The 17,182-nt window shown below is 39.5% G+C and overlaps 1 protein-coding gene across 3 annotated transcripts in view; it reads left to right on the top strand.

The window, feature by feature from the left end:
* CHD5 (chromodomain helicase DNA binding protein 5) overlaps positions 1–17,182 on the top strand; it is a 2,140,358-nt gene that overhangs the window by 240,394 nt on the left and 1,882,782 nt on the right. For all 3 annotated transcript variants that reach the window (XM_044063016.1, XM_044063014.1, XM_044063013.1), the window contains exon 3: positions 4,382–4,620. In XM_044063016.1, coding sequence (XP_043918951.1) covers positions 4,382–4,620 — 239 coding nt within the window. The remainder of the gene's footprint in view (positions 1–4,381; positions 4,621–17,182) is intronic.

Here is a 17,182-nt window from a genome sequence, read left to right as displayed (position 1 = left end):
ATTGTCGGCGAAGGGCAAGAAGATGTTTTCTGCTCGTGTGGCCACTCTTAAGGCAGTAGGTAGTATGTCCATGCATCTTCTCTCCCATGCCACGGAGGGAGCTGTCAGGGGTGCCAGTACTGGTGTTGCCATCAGGCGCCACACCTGGCTCCAGGTTTGCCAATTCTTTGAACCCTTTAAGGCATTGTTTGCAAATGCCCCATATGACGGTTCTTCCCTGTTTGGGAAGTCAGTTTGAGAGACCTTGGTCCAGACTGAGAAGAACAGGAAGACATTGTCTGCCATCGGGATCCACTTCTCTCCTCCTCAAAGATCTTTTTCTAGGAATCAGCAAGGCATGAAGAAGATGTGGTTCCGGAAGTCTCAGGCGTTTTCTCAGGACACTCAGGAATCATCTTCCCCCAGAGGCAGAGGGGCTTATGATAGACACCGTCCTAGAGGTGGTAGGGTCCGAGAAGCTTCAGGTCTCAAGAACCATTCTCAGATAGACCCACACAGCAGCCCTGAATGGCTGACCTTCTGCTCATCTCTGGAGGCAGTCAGGGGTCACCTATCAATACACACAGCGGCATGGGAGTCCATAACAACAGATCGTTGGGTATTGCAAATTATATCCAGAGGATATTTCATCCCATTCACCAAACCACATCTCCCACCAAATCACCTCCCAGACATTCCACCCACGCAAAGGGAGGAATCAGCTCTGGAGATAGATAAGCTGCCAAGAAAACGAGTCATCCAACCCATACCCCTAGGCCAAACCCAGATCAGGCATTTATTCCAGGTTCTTTTTACTGCCAAAGAAGTCTGGGACCTAAGACCCATTCTGGATCTATCCACCTTGAACCTGTCAGTAGCCAAGGCAAAATTTTGGATGGTCACACTTCAATCTATCCTGCCCTACCTGCAGGCCTATGATTGGATGTGCTCGATCAACCTCCAGGATGCATACTATCATATCAAGAGGTGCTCTGAGAAGTTTCTCTGCTTCCGGCTGGGAGACAATCATTATCAGTTCAGAGCCCTTCCCTTTGGTCTCACCACAGCCCCCAGGGTGTTCACCAAGGTGATGGCAGTAGTAGCGGCTCACATGAGACTTCAGGGCATTCAGATCTTACCTTACCTGGACGATTGGCTCTTCGCTGCCCTTTCCAAGCATCTACTTTGCCAAGCCAGGGAGTATTTCCTTTTAGTAGCAAAAAGACAGGGCATCACTATCAATCTCAACAAGTCGTCACTGGCCCCTGTTCAGATCCCAGACTTCACTGGGGCTCGGTTGGACACTATCCAAATGAAAGTTTTCCTCACCCCAGACAGGGTACACAGTCTGAAGTTACACTTTTGTACATCCTTCAAGCCCAAGTTCTGACAACAGAAACAGTACTGAGGGCGTTGGGGTCTGTGGCAGTCACGATCAACCTATTTTCCTCAGCACGCCTTCACATGCTTATTCTCCAGTGGAGTCTTGCAATTCAATGGTCTCTGTTAACTCTACCATTGTCCCATCTGGTCCGAATCTCCCGAGTATGCAGGGACTCTCTTTGGTGGTGGATTCATTCTCCAGACCTAGTCAGGGGACATCCCTTTCTCTGTCCTTTCCCAAAAACAGGGGACCATGGATGCCTCCCAGCTAGGGTGGGATGGGCATTGCTTGGGAAGGACAGTCCAAGGCACGTGGTCCTCATCCGAGACCAGTTTGCATATCAACGACCTGGAGATGAGGGAGGTTCTTCTTATGTTGCAGACCCTTCATGCCCATCTTCCTCTAGGGACGATTGCGATTCAGACAGACAACATATCGGTGGTCTGGTACGTCAACAAGCAAGGAGGAACCAGATCTTACTCCCTTTGTTGGGAAATGGCAATCTCCACTGGCTGCTTTCTGGTGGCAATGCACATCCCGGGATGGTCCAGCATTCTAACGGACAGGCTCAGCAGATCTATTCTGGTGCCTTATGAGTGGTCTCTAAATCCTTCAGTGTCGGAACAGATCTTTCTAAAGTGGGGTCGTCCTTGCTGCGATCTATTTGCATCTCCTTCCATTGCGAAATGAGGCGAGTTCTTCACTCTGAACCCCCCTGATTCATGCTTGGCCTCCCTGTCTTCTTTATGCTTATCCTCCACTACCCCTCATCTCAAAGTTTCTTCAGAAAGCTCACAGGCTGGGGAGCACTGTGAACCGCATTGCCCCATTCTGGCCTCGCAAAGTCTGGTTTCCCTCTCTATGATCTCATCTAGTAGTTCCACCATGGACATTGGATCTGGTTCCAAATCTTATTTCTCATCCCTCGGGGATTCTTCACCCAGACCTGGACAGTTTGAAACTCACTGCTTGGCTGCTCCAGTTCCCATGATTATTAGGATTCCTAGTTTATCATCTCCTGTTAAAACCATATTGGTGGTGGCTCACACGTCTTCCACCAGAAAGGTATACCGTAGCAAATGGAAACTTTTTTTGTATGGGCCTCACAGCGGGCATCGAATCCCTTTACTGCTCCTGTGTTCTCAGTATTAAAGTTTTTGGCGGGGATTTTTCAGCAAGGTGCCAGTTCCTCTACTGTCAAAATCCATCTGGCTGCAATTTCCAATTTTCATGTGGGGGAAAACATGACTTCATTAGCCTCTTCTAAACTTTGTAAGACCTTCCTTAAAGGTGCCTTTCTTCTGAGACCCCCAGATTAAAGGATGCTACGCCTCCATGGAACCTTACATTAGTGCTTCAGGCTTTAGTCTCCCCTCCTTTCGAATCTGCAGCTTTGGTAGATTTGCAGTTTCGATCTTGGAAGATTGCCATTGTGGTCACCATTACTTTTGCCAGGACAGTGTCAGAACTTCAAGCACTATCCATCAAAGTTTTTTATGCGATTTTTCATGAGAATAGGATGTCTTTGTGTACTAACCTGTCCTTTCTTCCCAAAGAAGCATCAGAAGCCAATATCAATCAGACTATCAATCTTTCAGTTTTTTTTCCCTAATTTTCAGAATACGGGCAAATATAAATTACATCTGCTGGACATGCACAGGCAATTAAGATTCTACTTGCACAGGACAAAAGCTTTTTGTAAATCTGATAAGTTCATTTCTTACTCAAAACTCTTCTTAGGGAAACCAATTTCTAAGGTGACGATTGCTCGTTGGATTTCCCAATGCATTATTCGAGCGTATTCTATCAAGGAAATTTCACCTCCGGGTCAGGTAAAAGCGCATTCTACCAGATCTATGGCTACTTCAGCGGCCTTTTGGTCCAGGGTGTCACTGGATGATATCTGTTCTGCAGCTACTTGGTCCTCATCTCATACCTTCATTTCACATTATAAATTGGACATCGTATCCAGGAAAAGGGCATCCTTTGGCTCTGCCATGCTCCAGAATATCCTTCCATGAGGGCCACACAGGTGTTATAGCTGGGGACTCTGTCCCACAGGTTTAAGACCAAATGAAGTCAACTACTTCAGATAAAGAAATAAGTTATGTACTCACCATAAAGTTTCATCTGAGTAGTTGTACTTCATTTGTCTTCAACCATCCCCCCTCGCCTTCTTCCCCCTACCTTGTGACTTTGTGCTGGCTATATACAGATAAGGATACCTCAGGGATGTTCTGGGTTTTGCCTTGGCACAGGATTTTCCGGTTGCCAGTAGTGGTAAGGTCTTGTTTGGTCGGGTATGCATTATACATGGGGCAGCAAACTCGATCTGAAGGGAGGTAGGAGACAGGGGGCATTATGGGGAAGGGGAGGAGCTCGGAGCTCAGATCAGATGCTGGATATGCGACCGTGTCAGATCTAATACGGATCCGTAACCCACAGGTTGAAGACAAATGAAATATAACTACTCAAATGGAACAGTATGGTGAGTACATAACTTTATTTTTTCATGCCCATATATCCCTCTTATAATACCAGCACATAATTGTTTGTTAAGGGTGGACATACTGTGTGAGAGGAAGGATCACAAGATGTTGTAGAGTGGCTGGATAGTCGATATCTTTATCAGCATATGCCACATATAGTCATGGCTACTCACTGTTATGCTAGGTTAACTTAAAAGACTTGTACTTTCTGGTGAGTACCTTACAAAACTGTACCTTTTATCTCCAGACTGTTATTTGGTACTCTGTCTTTGTGCTTAGAAGGTAGAACTCATAAATCTATAAATCGCTGTTCATAATATCTATCACACAAAGATAAATTTGAAGTCACTGCTACAGGATTATAACTTCAGAATGAACAGATCCATTTTAACTAACGATGTCTGTAGATTTGCATTTATTCATTTATTATACTAAAGGAACATATTTTACAGGGTGAGATCACTGTGTTTTTTTGTTTTTTTTTTGGCTTTTATTTCCTGTCTAATCCTTTACTGTCTTCTCTGTCCAGACCTTTGATTGCCAAGAAGAATCCCAAAATTCCCATGTCTAAGATGATGACTGTGCTTGGTGCGAAGTGGAGGGAGTTCAGTGCCAATAACCCATTGAAGGGGAGCTCTGCTGCTGCTGCTGCAGCAGCTGTTGCTGCTGCTGTGGAACTAGTAACTGTCACTCCACCCATTTCCCTTACCGCTCAGCACTTAAGTCAGCCAGCACCAATCAGGAAAGCCAAAACCAAAGAGGGCAAAGGTAACCTTCATTTTTTTTTTTTTTTTTTTTTTTTTGTAGTATGTATAATTTTGATGTGTGTTGCTGTGTTGTAGAAGCAATTTATCAGTTGCAATTCTATCAGAGAACATAGTGCAGCTTATGTGTTACTCTTTCCTTCTGTCTTTTTTATGTAATATTATGGACATTAAGTATATTAAAGGTTGGCCTGATCATCAGTATGAATAAGGGAACGTTTTTTATATTCTGTGGGTTTATCTTGTGTTTGTCAGGCTGTGGTTATCAAATACTGCTTTAAAAAATAATTGCAGTTCAAATTCAGGTTGTATATTCTTGTGTGTTAAAACAGGAATATGTTGATATCTGTTTTAGCATCAACATCCTCTGGGTTATTTTACTAAGAGCATCACATTGTACACAGCAGGGGTTAGAGACACTGGTTCTTACAAATTGTCATAATTAGCCATCAAATTTAATACTGCTTTTCATGAATTGGTAAGATTATTACCTGTGAAATTAATTTCATTAATGTGTTTTTTGCATACTGATGCAAATATCCCAAAGTGGATGTCATACTGTAATATATAATTTTCTTTTCTGCTGTAGTTTTCCCCAAGCATAATACTCCATTTTAGATTTTCTAGACTTATTTTAACTTTTGTAATGCTTATTTAGGTAATGAAGAATGTTGTATTTGACAGCAATGTGTCATAATATGTAAAAACATCTTAAGAAGTGACTGAATAGAGGTTAATTGCATGCATGAGCATTATGGGGGGCTAGCTCTGGTTAGTAGTACTCAGCATTCTGAATTTAATTTCAGAATGCTAACATTAAATGCTCAAGGAAAAAAAAAAACATTTGAAAAGAAGCTTGTACTGCATGTAGTTCTTGAACCACTTTGTTTGCACTTCAGGTTTTTAACTATGTTTTGTTAATTAATTAATTAATTAATTAATTAATTAATTAATTAATTAATTAATATTAATGCTTACTATCAATGCAATGCAAATAGTTAATAACCTTTTCTTTTTTTTACAATTATTTTTGTATTGTGATTGTTATTTAATATTTGTATATTGTCACTTTATTTTTACTTATGTTTGCTGGGGCTTTTCCTTTCGGGTCTCCACTGAAAATGGGTTTATTTGCAAACTCAGTTGGACTAACCTGGTTAACAAATGTGAAATAAAATAATTAATTAATTTAATTAATTAATTAATTTGTTTGTTTATTTTTTGTGAAATGAGTGAGGTACACCACGCTTGAGTTCCACTGTCTGGGTGATTCAAATGCAGTTTGAGTGATTTAGTGACTTGCTCTATGTCATACCAAAAACAAGTGGAGTGTAAGGCTCACATCAGCGGTAAGCCATTCTGCAACAAATACAGAAGTAAGTTATTAATGGGCTTAATAAAGCAAAAAGATGCTTGGTGTAATGCTGAGTATTTGTTTGCATAATGTACTGTCAGAACAAACCATTGAACCTCTGCTTCAGGGAACATCTGAAAAGTAAGTTTTTTGTTTCCTGTGTACCTTTCCAGTAGAGCTGATGCTGGTATGGGATGCACTTCTTGAGCATTAAATTGTGCTTCTCTTCCTAACTGCTTTTTCCTTTTTTAAAACTGCTACATCAGACTTTATCTCAAAATACTTTATGCTGAATTGTATTGCTCTTTGTTGTAGTCCTTTATAATTACCAGTAGCTGTTAGAATATATTTATGAGACATCAGTTCTTGTTTCCTCATGGGCCCCCTTGTTGCACCATAGTACAAAAATGCTTGCTTGGCATAGAAAAGCTGGTGGTTGTATGCAATAAGAAGTCCAAATAAACACATAACTATAATTAGGATATGACTTTTTCAGTGCTCATTAATTTGATCATTGTGACGTATTGCCAGCCAACAGTAATTACTAAAAGCATTTGTCATTTTAACTATAACCCTAATGCAACAGACTTTGGGAATACTGGATGCCTTATGGTATATTTTAAGACTTACATTTTTGTTTATATATTTTGTCAACCATGATAAAGAACTGAGTCAGTTTGTTTGTTACTGTTTGTGAAATGAGTGAGGTACATCACACCATAATGGACCCTTTCAGGCTGTATATTGGCCAAAAGCACTGCATAATGAATCAAGAATGTGGAAACTGACCTACTGCTGCTGCAGATGAGGGGTGTATGTGCATAGTGCTACTGCTGCTGTTGCAGGTTGGAGGTGGGACCGAATGTCCTGCATCAGGGTGGAAGACAAGGGCTTGTTGCTGTTAGCCTGATGCTTGATTGAGATCAGTGGCAGGGCATACAGCAGCTGAAAAACGTAATGTAACAGGTATTTATCACCATAAGGTGATTCACTGCATTACAGAGCACAGTCTGCATTGGTGGAAAGATACTCAACCCACCAGTGTCTTGGCTGTCATATGATAGCTCACCAGCTACTGGGTGATATCAGGGTATTAGCGTTGCTACATTGAAGGAAATTATTGTTAAAGGGGTGCTAGATAAAAGCTGGAGGTCAGTGGCATTGAAACTAGATAGAAATACAAAAAAAAAAGAACAAGAAGGTAAATAAGAGTGCTGAACACAACAAATTATGGTCTTTATTCCAAAACTGTTTATTTGTATGGCAAATTGCTGCTCCAAGGTTGCAGTACTAACCGGAAAGGAAGAAATTCCAAAGATGTCCAGCATTCAAGTTATATTAAGGAAGTTGATTGCAAGCGGCTGTGCTATATTTACAAGTAGTTATTCTTAAATTCCCATGGGAGTTGAAGAGGCAGGCACAGGCTGAAATGTCAGCCGGAAGAGCATGCCAGAGAAATCTGGTTTGCCGTATATGGAAACCCAGCCTGTTCTTTGCAGTTGGCACACTGGTAAGCCCCTCATAATCTGATAGAATAACCTGAACAGTGGTAAAGACTAAGACTCCACTAAGGCAGGTACACATCTCAGCACCATACACATTCATTGTGTGTGACCTCCCTTACTCTCTTTAAGTCATGCATATTAGTAGACAACTGTGGACAGTTGCAGCACTGTACATTGATTATGTAACTGGAAAGTTTAACACTGCAGCACTAGTTGTAGTCAGACATTTCAGGCAGAATAGGGACCACTGCGTGTGTGTGTGTGTGTGTGTGTGTGTGTGTGTGTGTGTGTGTGTGTGTGTGTGTGTGTAACACGCACACACACACATCATTCATTTCTAAGGGCAAGAACTCACTTATCTGCGTCAGTTCAGGAATTTTAGCTTTTGGTCCTTATGGAGGCTGACACATGAGGTCTCACTGAAGTGGGGCCTGCTATACCCTCTGTTACATAGCCATGGTTCTACATTCATGTTGAGAGCTGCCTCATTGCTGTGCAGCCTTACTTTCCAGCTGTGCATGATTGTTCATAAACTCTTATCACAACTAAGAGTCAGTATTATAGTAGTCTCAACTGCCTCCTTTTCTGCTGAATGGGTGAGACAGGCTATCCTTCATTGGTACATACAGCACCCAGATTGCTTGTCAGACCCAGGTTATTTGGGCCACATTCTGGATTGTATTTCTTGGATCCATGGAGCTGAACTAGCAAGTACTTTCTACTTACATGCAAAACAATGCAGGGCTGTACTGTCTGAAGTCTGATATCTGTATGATGTAGGGCTGCACAGTGTCCTTAACAATCATGTCTTTTTTTACATACCTCCTCCCAAGACAGCTGCTATATCACTGTATTGGGGGGGGGGTACTTTGCATTGCCCTGTTGTCTTGAAATCAAGCTCTGTATGTATTACAATATAAACAAATAGTCAAAACGTACTAGTAGGAAAGCACAGTATAGGACTCCTACATTCAGCCTGATCCCACAGCTACCATTAAGAAACTACTCAAAAAACTCAAACCCTCTTCAATAGCAGCTGTGAAGTTACCAGTCGAATATTTAAAACTAAAGCTGAAGCCATGTTTTATCCAGTGTCGATCCTTATTAACAGGTCTATAGCAGAACAACATGTCCCAGCAATATGGAAAATCTCACACATTATCCCCTTACACAAAGGCAGAAATTTCACAGAGCTGATATAACCCAAAAATCATTCTCAGATACTGAGCTATGGCTCTCTAAACATCAGCTCATACTAAACCCCAATAAAACAAAACTCATGATCTTCCAACACACTAGATCCCCCCCCCCAGCACCTTCTGCATCACAGCTAGGAATAATACTAAAATTAATGCCAATTCACAAACAAAACTGCTAGGATTAATAATAGATAACAACCTACGATTTGACCTACATATAGCACAAACAATTAAAAAAGTACACAAAAAATGAGTACTCTTTACAGAAATAAAAAGTATCTAACTAACACCTTTAGGGTTGCCATTGCTAGAACCCATCTTCTGTATGCTTCCCCAGTTCTCACCAACATTAAAAAGACAGATTAAATTAGACTTGAAACATGCTACAATTCTTCTTCTTCTTCTTCTTTTGGCTTTTCCCGGTTAGGGGTCGCCACAGCAGATCACCTGTCTGCTCATGATTGGCAGTGGAGTTTTACGGTGTTGAGTTGCCAGCCAGGCGTCCAACCTTCCACAGAAGGCACACACACGCACACACTCATGCCTAGGTCCAATTTACAGTGTCCAATCCACCTACAGCATGTCTTTGGGATGTGGGAGGAAACCGGAGCACCTGGAGGAAACCCATAAAATAACTAAATTTGCAACTGACTGCCCACATCATACCTACCACTGTCATTCCTTAAAAAACTCTCCTGGGGAGAATTCCCACAACTTCTATCCTATAACCAATTAACCTTAGCACACAAACTAGTATATCAACCTGAAAAAAATCCTGCCCTTCTAAATATTCTCCATCCTCGTACTAGAAATAGAAGTCTTCACTCAACAAGTAAATCTCTACTACAAGTGTCCAAATCAAGTAATACTGCAGGTGACTCCCTATTTTCTCATCATGTAGCAACAAGGTGGAATTCACTACCTCATAGCATCAGAACCAACACAAATACCAACCAATTCAAAAAGATTTTGAAAATTATCTTAATGACACCTGGCTTTGCTCCCGTACTGCTCCAGGCTAACTAGTTTTAATAGCTCTGGTCATACTTTTTCCTTCTTCCCTGACCACCTCATAATCTGTGCCCTCTCTCATGACTAGATAATCTCTAACCTCATCTTTTTCTATCCAGTTTCCCCCTACTAACCCTTCCTCAGCTTTACTGATGAACTATAATGTCTACACTGCAATAAGGAATTATATCAGATGATTGTATAATGCAAATGTCAGCTATAATAGCATAGAATGTAATTTATGGTGTACTGTATATCTTGTATATTTTTTGTATAATTTCTTGTATAAGTTTTGTTTAATTTCTATATGTGGATCTTTTCTCCCAGGTCCTCCGCTGAAAACGGGTCTTATCCCAGTCAGACTTTTCCGCTAAACAAATGTAAAATAAAATAAATAAAAATAAATAAATGTACAATATCTCAGCAACCACTCAAGTTACATGCATGCTGTCCGCATCATTTTATTCATCTAGCTGAGAGCTTTCATATAAGGCTAAGGAGTTCTGTCTGTGTTACTTGGTTGTTGAGATATTTAGGAAAAAAATGTGAAAATTAAGTTTGCCTACACTTCCCATTAAAATCAATACAAATTCCACCTAGAAGTGCGGCGTCATACTATTTATTCTCATAGTTTATCATATCCATCCTTCTCACATAGCAACAAGCCATGGCTGCCAGACCACATCCTGTTACTTTGTTAGGTAAATTCATGATATCAGTTGCTCAGAGTGACCAGTTTCAGTGCTTTCAAAACTATTTCTAGTCTTTTGACTAGTGATATTATTGGAAATAGATGTTTTGATCCTAAGGGTTTAGGGATATCTTGAGGTATTTCAATTTGCCTTTATTGTGGCATCACATGCATTGAGCTGTTTTTTTTGTTTATTTTATCTCTGTTTGCGGTCAGTCCGTGACTTCATATCTTGAGGTATGTTTCTAACACTAAATACTAACATTACACCTAATGTATCTGTGTGCAGTGGTAACAGTACACACTGCTCACTACACGGCAATGGCAATAGTACACACAACCTACAGCAGTGACACATTCTTTCTTTTTTATTTCAACACTCTAAGTGGGGGGTCTTTGTCCCAGAATACCAGTATGAAGTGCAATAATGTGGCCATTATTTTTACCCTTTGAAGACCACAGGCATCTGATTCTGAGCCAAAAAGTTTGGTATGGGTGTTATTAATACACTGTGTCAAAGCAAAAAGACATTATGTGATCACTATTATATAGTGCCAGAGAGGGAGGGGTAGCAAGTTAAAATAAATTACTTTGGCCATTTTTCTTTCATTTTCATTGTATTCACAAATCTTAAGGGTAGACAGACGTGGGACGTGGTGAAGCAGACTGAATGTGAAAAAAAGGTGGTTGCTACATGATCACGGTAAGTTGTGGGACCTTACTGTCAGTTTCATAGTTGAACAAATGAGAATCAGTCAGAACATAGTAATTCTGAGGATGAGAGATAGAGGGGCATACTGTGTGAAAACAATTGTAAATTTTTTGACCATTGCTAACCACTGATATGGCTTGTGGGGTGAATCATTACATGGCTATGAGAGCAGCAAGTTGAAGTACAGTATTTTGGTCATTAGTTCTTTTACTTTCAGTATATCAGGCATCAGAAGTGTACTTAAAACATATATGTATTTGTAGGGTAGCAAGCTGTGTGTGAAAGAAAATGACAGTGGCATGGTCATTGTTAAATGATTGTCAATTTGGATTGCTGAAGTTAGCCATGATTGTTAATTTGGATTGCTGTGGTTAGCCATGGATATGTTTGAGAGTATCTCTCTGAAATATTCATTACTGTGACAAATATGTCTTTTACTTTCAGCAGAATCATGTATCAGAAAGTGGCTTTCCATGTGTGACAAGCTGTGTGTAAAAATGAAAGGGCATTTACATGATCACTGTTCGTATTGATCATTAGAGGCATCATATTTGTTTGAGAACAACAAGTTGAAACACATTCCTCTGGCTATTATTTCCTTCATTTTCTTCACAAACAGACACCATAAGTATACACAGAAAGTGTCTTTTTTTGGGGGAGGGGTGTAGGCTGTTTGTCAAAGAAAAGTGCAAATACATAATCACTTAAATTATCATTGTTATGGCTTGCCAGTTGCAGTGTTTATGTGTTTGAGAACAGCTAGTTGAAAGATATTACTGTAAGCATTGCTTCTTTCACTTTCATTACAATCAAACATCATTCATGTGAGAGAAATGTTTTGTGTGAAAACAAATGCCAGTGTTAAAATTGTTAATTAGACTTGGTGTAGTGTATTCTTCTGAGAGCAGCAAGATTATGTATTTTATTCTGGCTTTTTTTGTTTTTGCTTTCAACATAATTGAACATTAGAGATGCACACATAGAATGACTCTTACTGAAGGGAGAGGCAGGTTATGTATGAAAGTTACTGTCCTCTTTTCATTTGATCACAATTAATCATTTACAGATCTAGCTTGTCAAATGCAGTTTGAATATGTGTGTGTGTGTGTGTGTGTGTGTGTGTGTGTGTGTGTGTGTGTGTGTGTGTGTGTGTGTGTGTGTGTGTGTGTGTGTGTGTGTGTGCGTGTGAATGTGTATATGTATACTGGTTCGCACTTCACACGTGCAGTGGGAAAGAAAGATTTGTGTTTAAAATACATATTCACTGCAACTTTTATGCTTGGACATTTCATGTAACTGCTTTACTGTCAAAGGAGTTTTACTGTGTTTGAAGGGACACTGTCTACTAGTACAGTATATGGTATATGTGCAAAATAGCTGAAATTGTCGTCTTTGCATTTAGAAGCACAACAAAAACCCAGCTCATGTTTTAACTGCTATCAGATTTGTCACTGAACTACACTAAAATTCCTAATGGTGGAATGCTGACTTCAGTTGAATTTCATTCTTGAGTTAATGTATTTCAAGGAGGACTGGCCTGGCCCTTTATAGAAACTACCAAATGTGAGTTTTACAGGCATTTCACTATCATAGAATGATAGATATGCTTTATTATATTATGTTTTCATTGAGATGAGCATCTGGCTTCACATTGCTGTGATGAATGCAAGACAGGCATATGCAAGGTATTTACTGAGTTGTCATTCCTCCAGAACTAAAAAAACTCACATATTTCACAAGTTAAAGCAATATTTTCTGTGACTGTATGCTTGGAACCCCTAAACCTCAGTGATCTGGGAGGGACTATATGCTGCTGTCATATTCATCATTGACCTCCACTGAATCATCTAAGAGTAGAATAGCAGGCTTACGTACATTTTGTACATGATTATTCTGTTGTAATTTCCTGAATGTTTTGTAGGAAGTCACAAAGGGTACTGATGTACAGCCTTTTTACTTATGTGCCAAATGTAAGATTTCATAGAATTTCTCTATCATTATCTCTATTACTTTGTTATATCTGGTTTCCATTATGAATGGGTATATGACTTCTGTTCAGAGTGAGGAATGCAGCATATGCCCAGATTATATTTTTGGTGAGTTGCCATTACATCAGATGTAAAAATCTGATATATTTCACTATACAAAATAACACTTTACTGACTGTAAACTTGGCATCACTGTGCTGATGTCAGAGTCAGCACTGATTTGCACTGAAGTTCCTAAGGGTGGAATGTCAAATGTATATGTATACTGTATTTCAGTATCTTGTATTCATTCCAAGAGTTTTCTTAAGAGCTCTATAATGGAGCCTGAGATATAACCTTTTATACAGAGGTACCAAATGTAGGGTTTCACAAGTATTTCTGTATAATAGTCTGGCATGCTGCATTGCACTCAGCTTCCATTAGGGGTGAGTGTATGCCTTTTTGTCAGTGTAGAGAATGTTGCATATGTTCAGAATGTATCAACACTGAATCATCATTATATCAAAAGTAAATATCTTGTATATTTCCACACATAAAGCAGCATTTTTGTGACTCCAGACTTGACATCATCCCAACTCTTTGAGTTGGGGGAGGTGAATGTACTGACATTAAATTCAGCATTGAGCTGCATTAAAATTCTGTAAGGGTAGAATTGCATTCGTAGGTATATTTTTGTGTCCAGATATGTTGTTGTGCTATGGGAAAAGGAGGTTGTGGATGGATGGATATGCTGTTGTCATTCAGTGAATGTTTTTGTAAGACGTTCCAAAGGGGAATTGACATCTGGACTTAATTTATTTTCCTTTTTTATATTTAATTTGTTGACCAAGGTAGAGCCCTGATCTCTATGGAGCAGTTTCACTTTAATCCTAGAGAAGACATTGACAGTAATACAGATTAACTTGGATAGTACAGTAGGTAAAATTAGTAGAATCAGAATATATGAGAAGGTCAAAATAGGTGAGGCCACCTCCACCAAGATGTCAGCCACTAGTGGAGTCCCCCAGGGCTCTGTACTGGGCCAGCTCCTTTTTGGCATGTATTTCTCCAAAATGGAAGTAAATGCTGAAGGCTTAGGCCTGACTATGTTTGTAGATGATTGCAAGCTGGGAGTTATCATCGACTTCTCTGCAGACACTAACATTCTTCAAGAAGGCCTGTCTCTGACTAACAAATTGTGTAAAGGCCATGATCTTAAGCTCAATGTTGAGAAATAAATAATTATATGCTTTGGGAAGTCAACGATCCCTGCTAATTACCATGCTGATAATACGCCCCTAAGAGTCAACCTAGTGGTCAGGGATCTGGGTACGCATGTAGGTAGTAGCCTTAAGTTTGACTGCTATGTAGCCACAGTCGTGATGAAATCATTTTATGTTGTGCAAGTTATAAATAAGGGTGTGGCATCTAGGTCCAAAGAGGTCATTATCCAACTCTACTCTGCCCTTATCAGACCAATCACAGTGTACAATGCTCCCTTTGTTATGTACCTGAGCAAGCATATTCAGCAACTAGAGTGATCTCAGAGTTTCCTTACAAAAAGAATACAAGATGTAAAAACATGCCTTTTGCAGAGTGCTTTAAAACCCTTTCCCTCTACTCAGTCTCCTGTTGATTGCTGGGGGGTGATCTATGCTTGGTTTACAAGGCATCCACAAACCCCACACTTACGAATCTCCTGCATATTCGTAAGTTAAACAGTACCAGAAATACAAGGTCTAGGGACCTGAGTTTTGTCTGTGACTTAAACAGAACATGCTGGAGAGACAGATATGTGTCCCAGAGACTGCCTGTCCTTTGGAACAGCCTTCCCATTCATGTGAAGCTGAGTTTTTCTGTTAGCCAATTTAAGCACAACCTATACTAGTGGATGAGGGATAGGAGATTTATACCGGGTCTGGTACCCATGTCCCTTATGGACAGATGTTGCTTATAAATGCCTGGTCCTCAATGGCGTATTTGGTTACAAGACATCATTATTCTTTTGGGAAACCTTGGCTAGGCTTAGAAAGGCCCCCTGGGTCATTATCTTTGTGACAATCTATGAATCTATTAAGTAATTTTAGAAAAATCTCATTAACAAAGTTAGCTAATCTCTAGATGTACTTAACTAAAACCACACCTTTTGTATCATGATTCATTTGCACTGTGAAACACTTATTTTAATGGAGCTTTTCTCATCGGGCCTTTTCTTAAAAGGGGCATTATCCAGTTGAGTTAGCACTGTAAACAAATATGAATAAAATAAATAATAACAAATAAGAGTGATATTTTGCCTTGGACCACAATGTGTTAAGACTGCTGTTACTGGCATATTTATGTACATACAAAATAATGAGAAGAGGAAAAGGGGAAAAGGAATAAATAAAAAATGGAGAAAAGAAAGTGGTTAAAGAGATTTATCTATCTATGTATTTATCTATCTATCAATCTATTTATTTATTTATTGCCTTGGTTGACTAGAGTAGTCTGACTGGGCTGTCTTTTTCACCAGCGGCCTGGGGAGAAAAGCTCCAAATACAAAATAGGCAGTTTCATACAATAGAGAAAAATTGTAAAAATTAAAATTATACTATATACATACAATAACTGAAAGGCAGTTATACTAGAGAAGATCGGCAGTTAGCAAAATCTAGACCCATTACATATTAACATGTGGAGTACACAATCAGGTTTAAAATTTCAATTTACAGTTGTACATTTATTTGCAGGAGAACTATGAGAGAGGAGGTGGGGGAAATGTAAGTAGAAAACAGGAAGGAGGTGAGGAAAATGTGAGTAGTGAGTATATTTGTTAACTGATATAGTGATACAGAAAGTTGTAGTGAAGCTGAGGTAGATCTAGAATGTGGTACGTATGAGCTGGAATTTTGCTGGAGGGGGAAAAGTAGTAAACGTCTAAAGGCAGATAGGAATTATGTGATAGTGTGAGTTTCTGAGAGAAGTTGAGGAAATCTTATGTCATGTGTCCTGTTTGCAAACAATTGCATTGTGCTAGGATGAAACTTTACTTGGTACCCTAAAGTTTGGTATGCTGCATTTTATTCATTTTCTATTGTGACTGAATATATGAAGCCTGCCCAGTGTGGGAAATGAAATTCATGTCCCAAATATATCTTCTTTGTCTACCTTTTTTGTTTCTCTGCCTGCTCACCATGATGATTTTTGCCATTGTGATGCTCATTTGTTCCCATGCAATGTAGACAGAGGTGGTCATGACATGACCATGCTCCAAGCAGCCTTGAGGAAGGATATATATATATATATATATATATATATATATATATATATATATATATATATATATATATATATATATATATATATATATATATATATATATATATATATATATATATATGCACACACATACATACATATATATATATATATATATATATATATATATATATATATATATATATACATACATACATACATACATGGGCAGCCACGGTGGTGCAGCGGTTAGCATTGCTGCCTCACAGCAAGAGGTTCTCCGATTCGATCCTTGGCTGGGGTGCCTTCTGTGCGGAGTCTGCATGTCCTCCCTGTGGTTGCGTGGGTTTCCTCTGGGTGCTCCGGTTTTCTCCCACATCCCAAAGACATGCTGTAGGTTGATTGGACATTTTAAATTGGCCCTAGGTGTGAGTGTGTGTGTGTGTGTGTGTGTGTGTGTGTGTGCCTTCTGTGGAAGGTTGGGCGCTGGGCTGGCAACTCGAGACCGTAAAACTCCACTGCCAATCATGAGCAGACAAGGTGATCCGCTGTGGCGACCCCTAACTGGGAAAAGCTGAAAGAAGTAGAAGAATATATATATATATATATATATATATATATATATATATATATATATATATATATATATATATATATATATATATTTTTTTTTTTTTTGGTCTAAACTTTTACCTGGTAGCAGACATGAATGTGTATAGATGTGAGAGGATGCTATGCTTTCCACTGTGAAGATGAGCATTCCCACCCACAACCCATGAAGGCTACCAAACAGAAGTGACTTAGCACAGCAAAGTGCATTTTCCAAGCTCATACATTGCATGCTGTGCACCTGTTTTTCCAATGGCTGACAGCACTGCAGTTGGCTG

Source organism: Protopterus annectens, chromosome 2.part1 (assembly GCF_019279795.1).
Source record: "Protopterus annectens isolate FY-2018-M chromosome 2.part1, PAN1.0, whole genome shotgun sequence".
NCBI lineage: Eukaryota > Metazoa > Chordata > Ceratodontiformes > Protopteridae > Protopterus > Protopterus annectens.
Note: the sequence above shows the minus strand (reverse complement) of the source record. Positions and strands in the feature narration are given on the sequence as shown.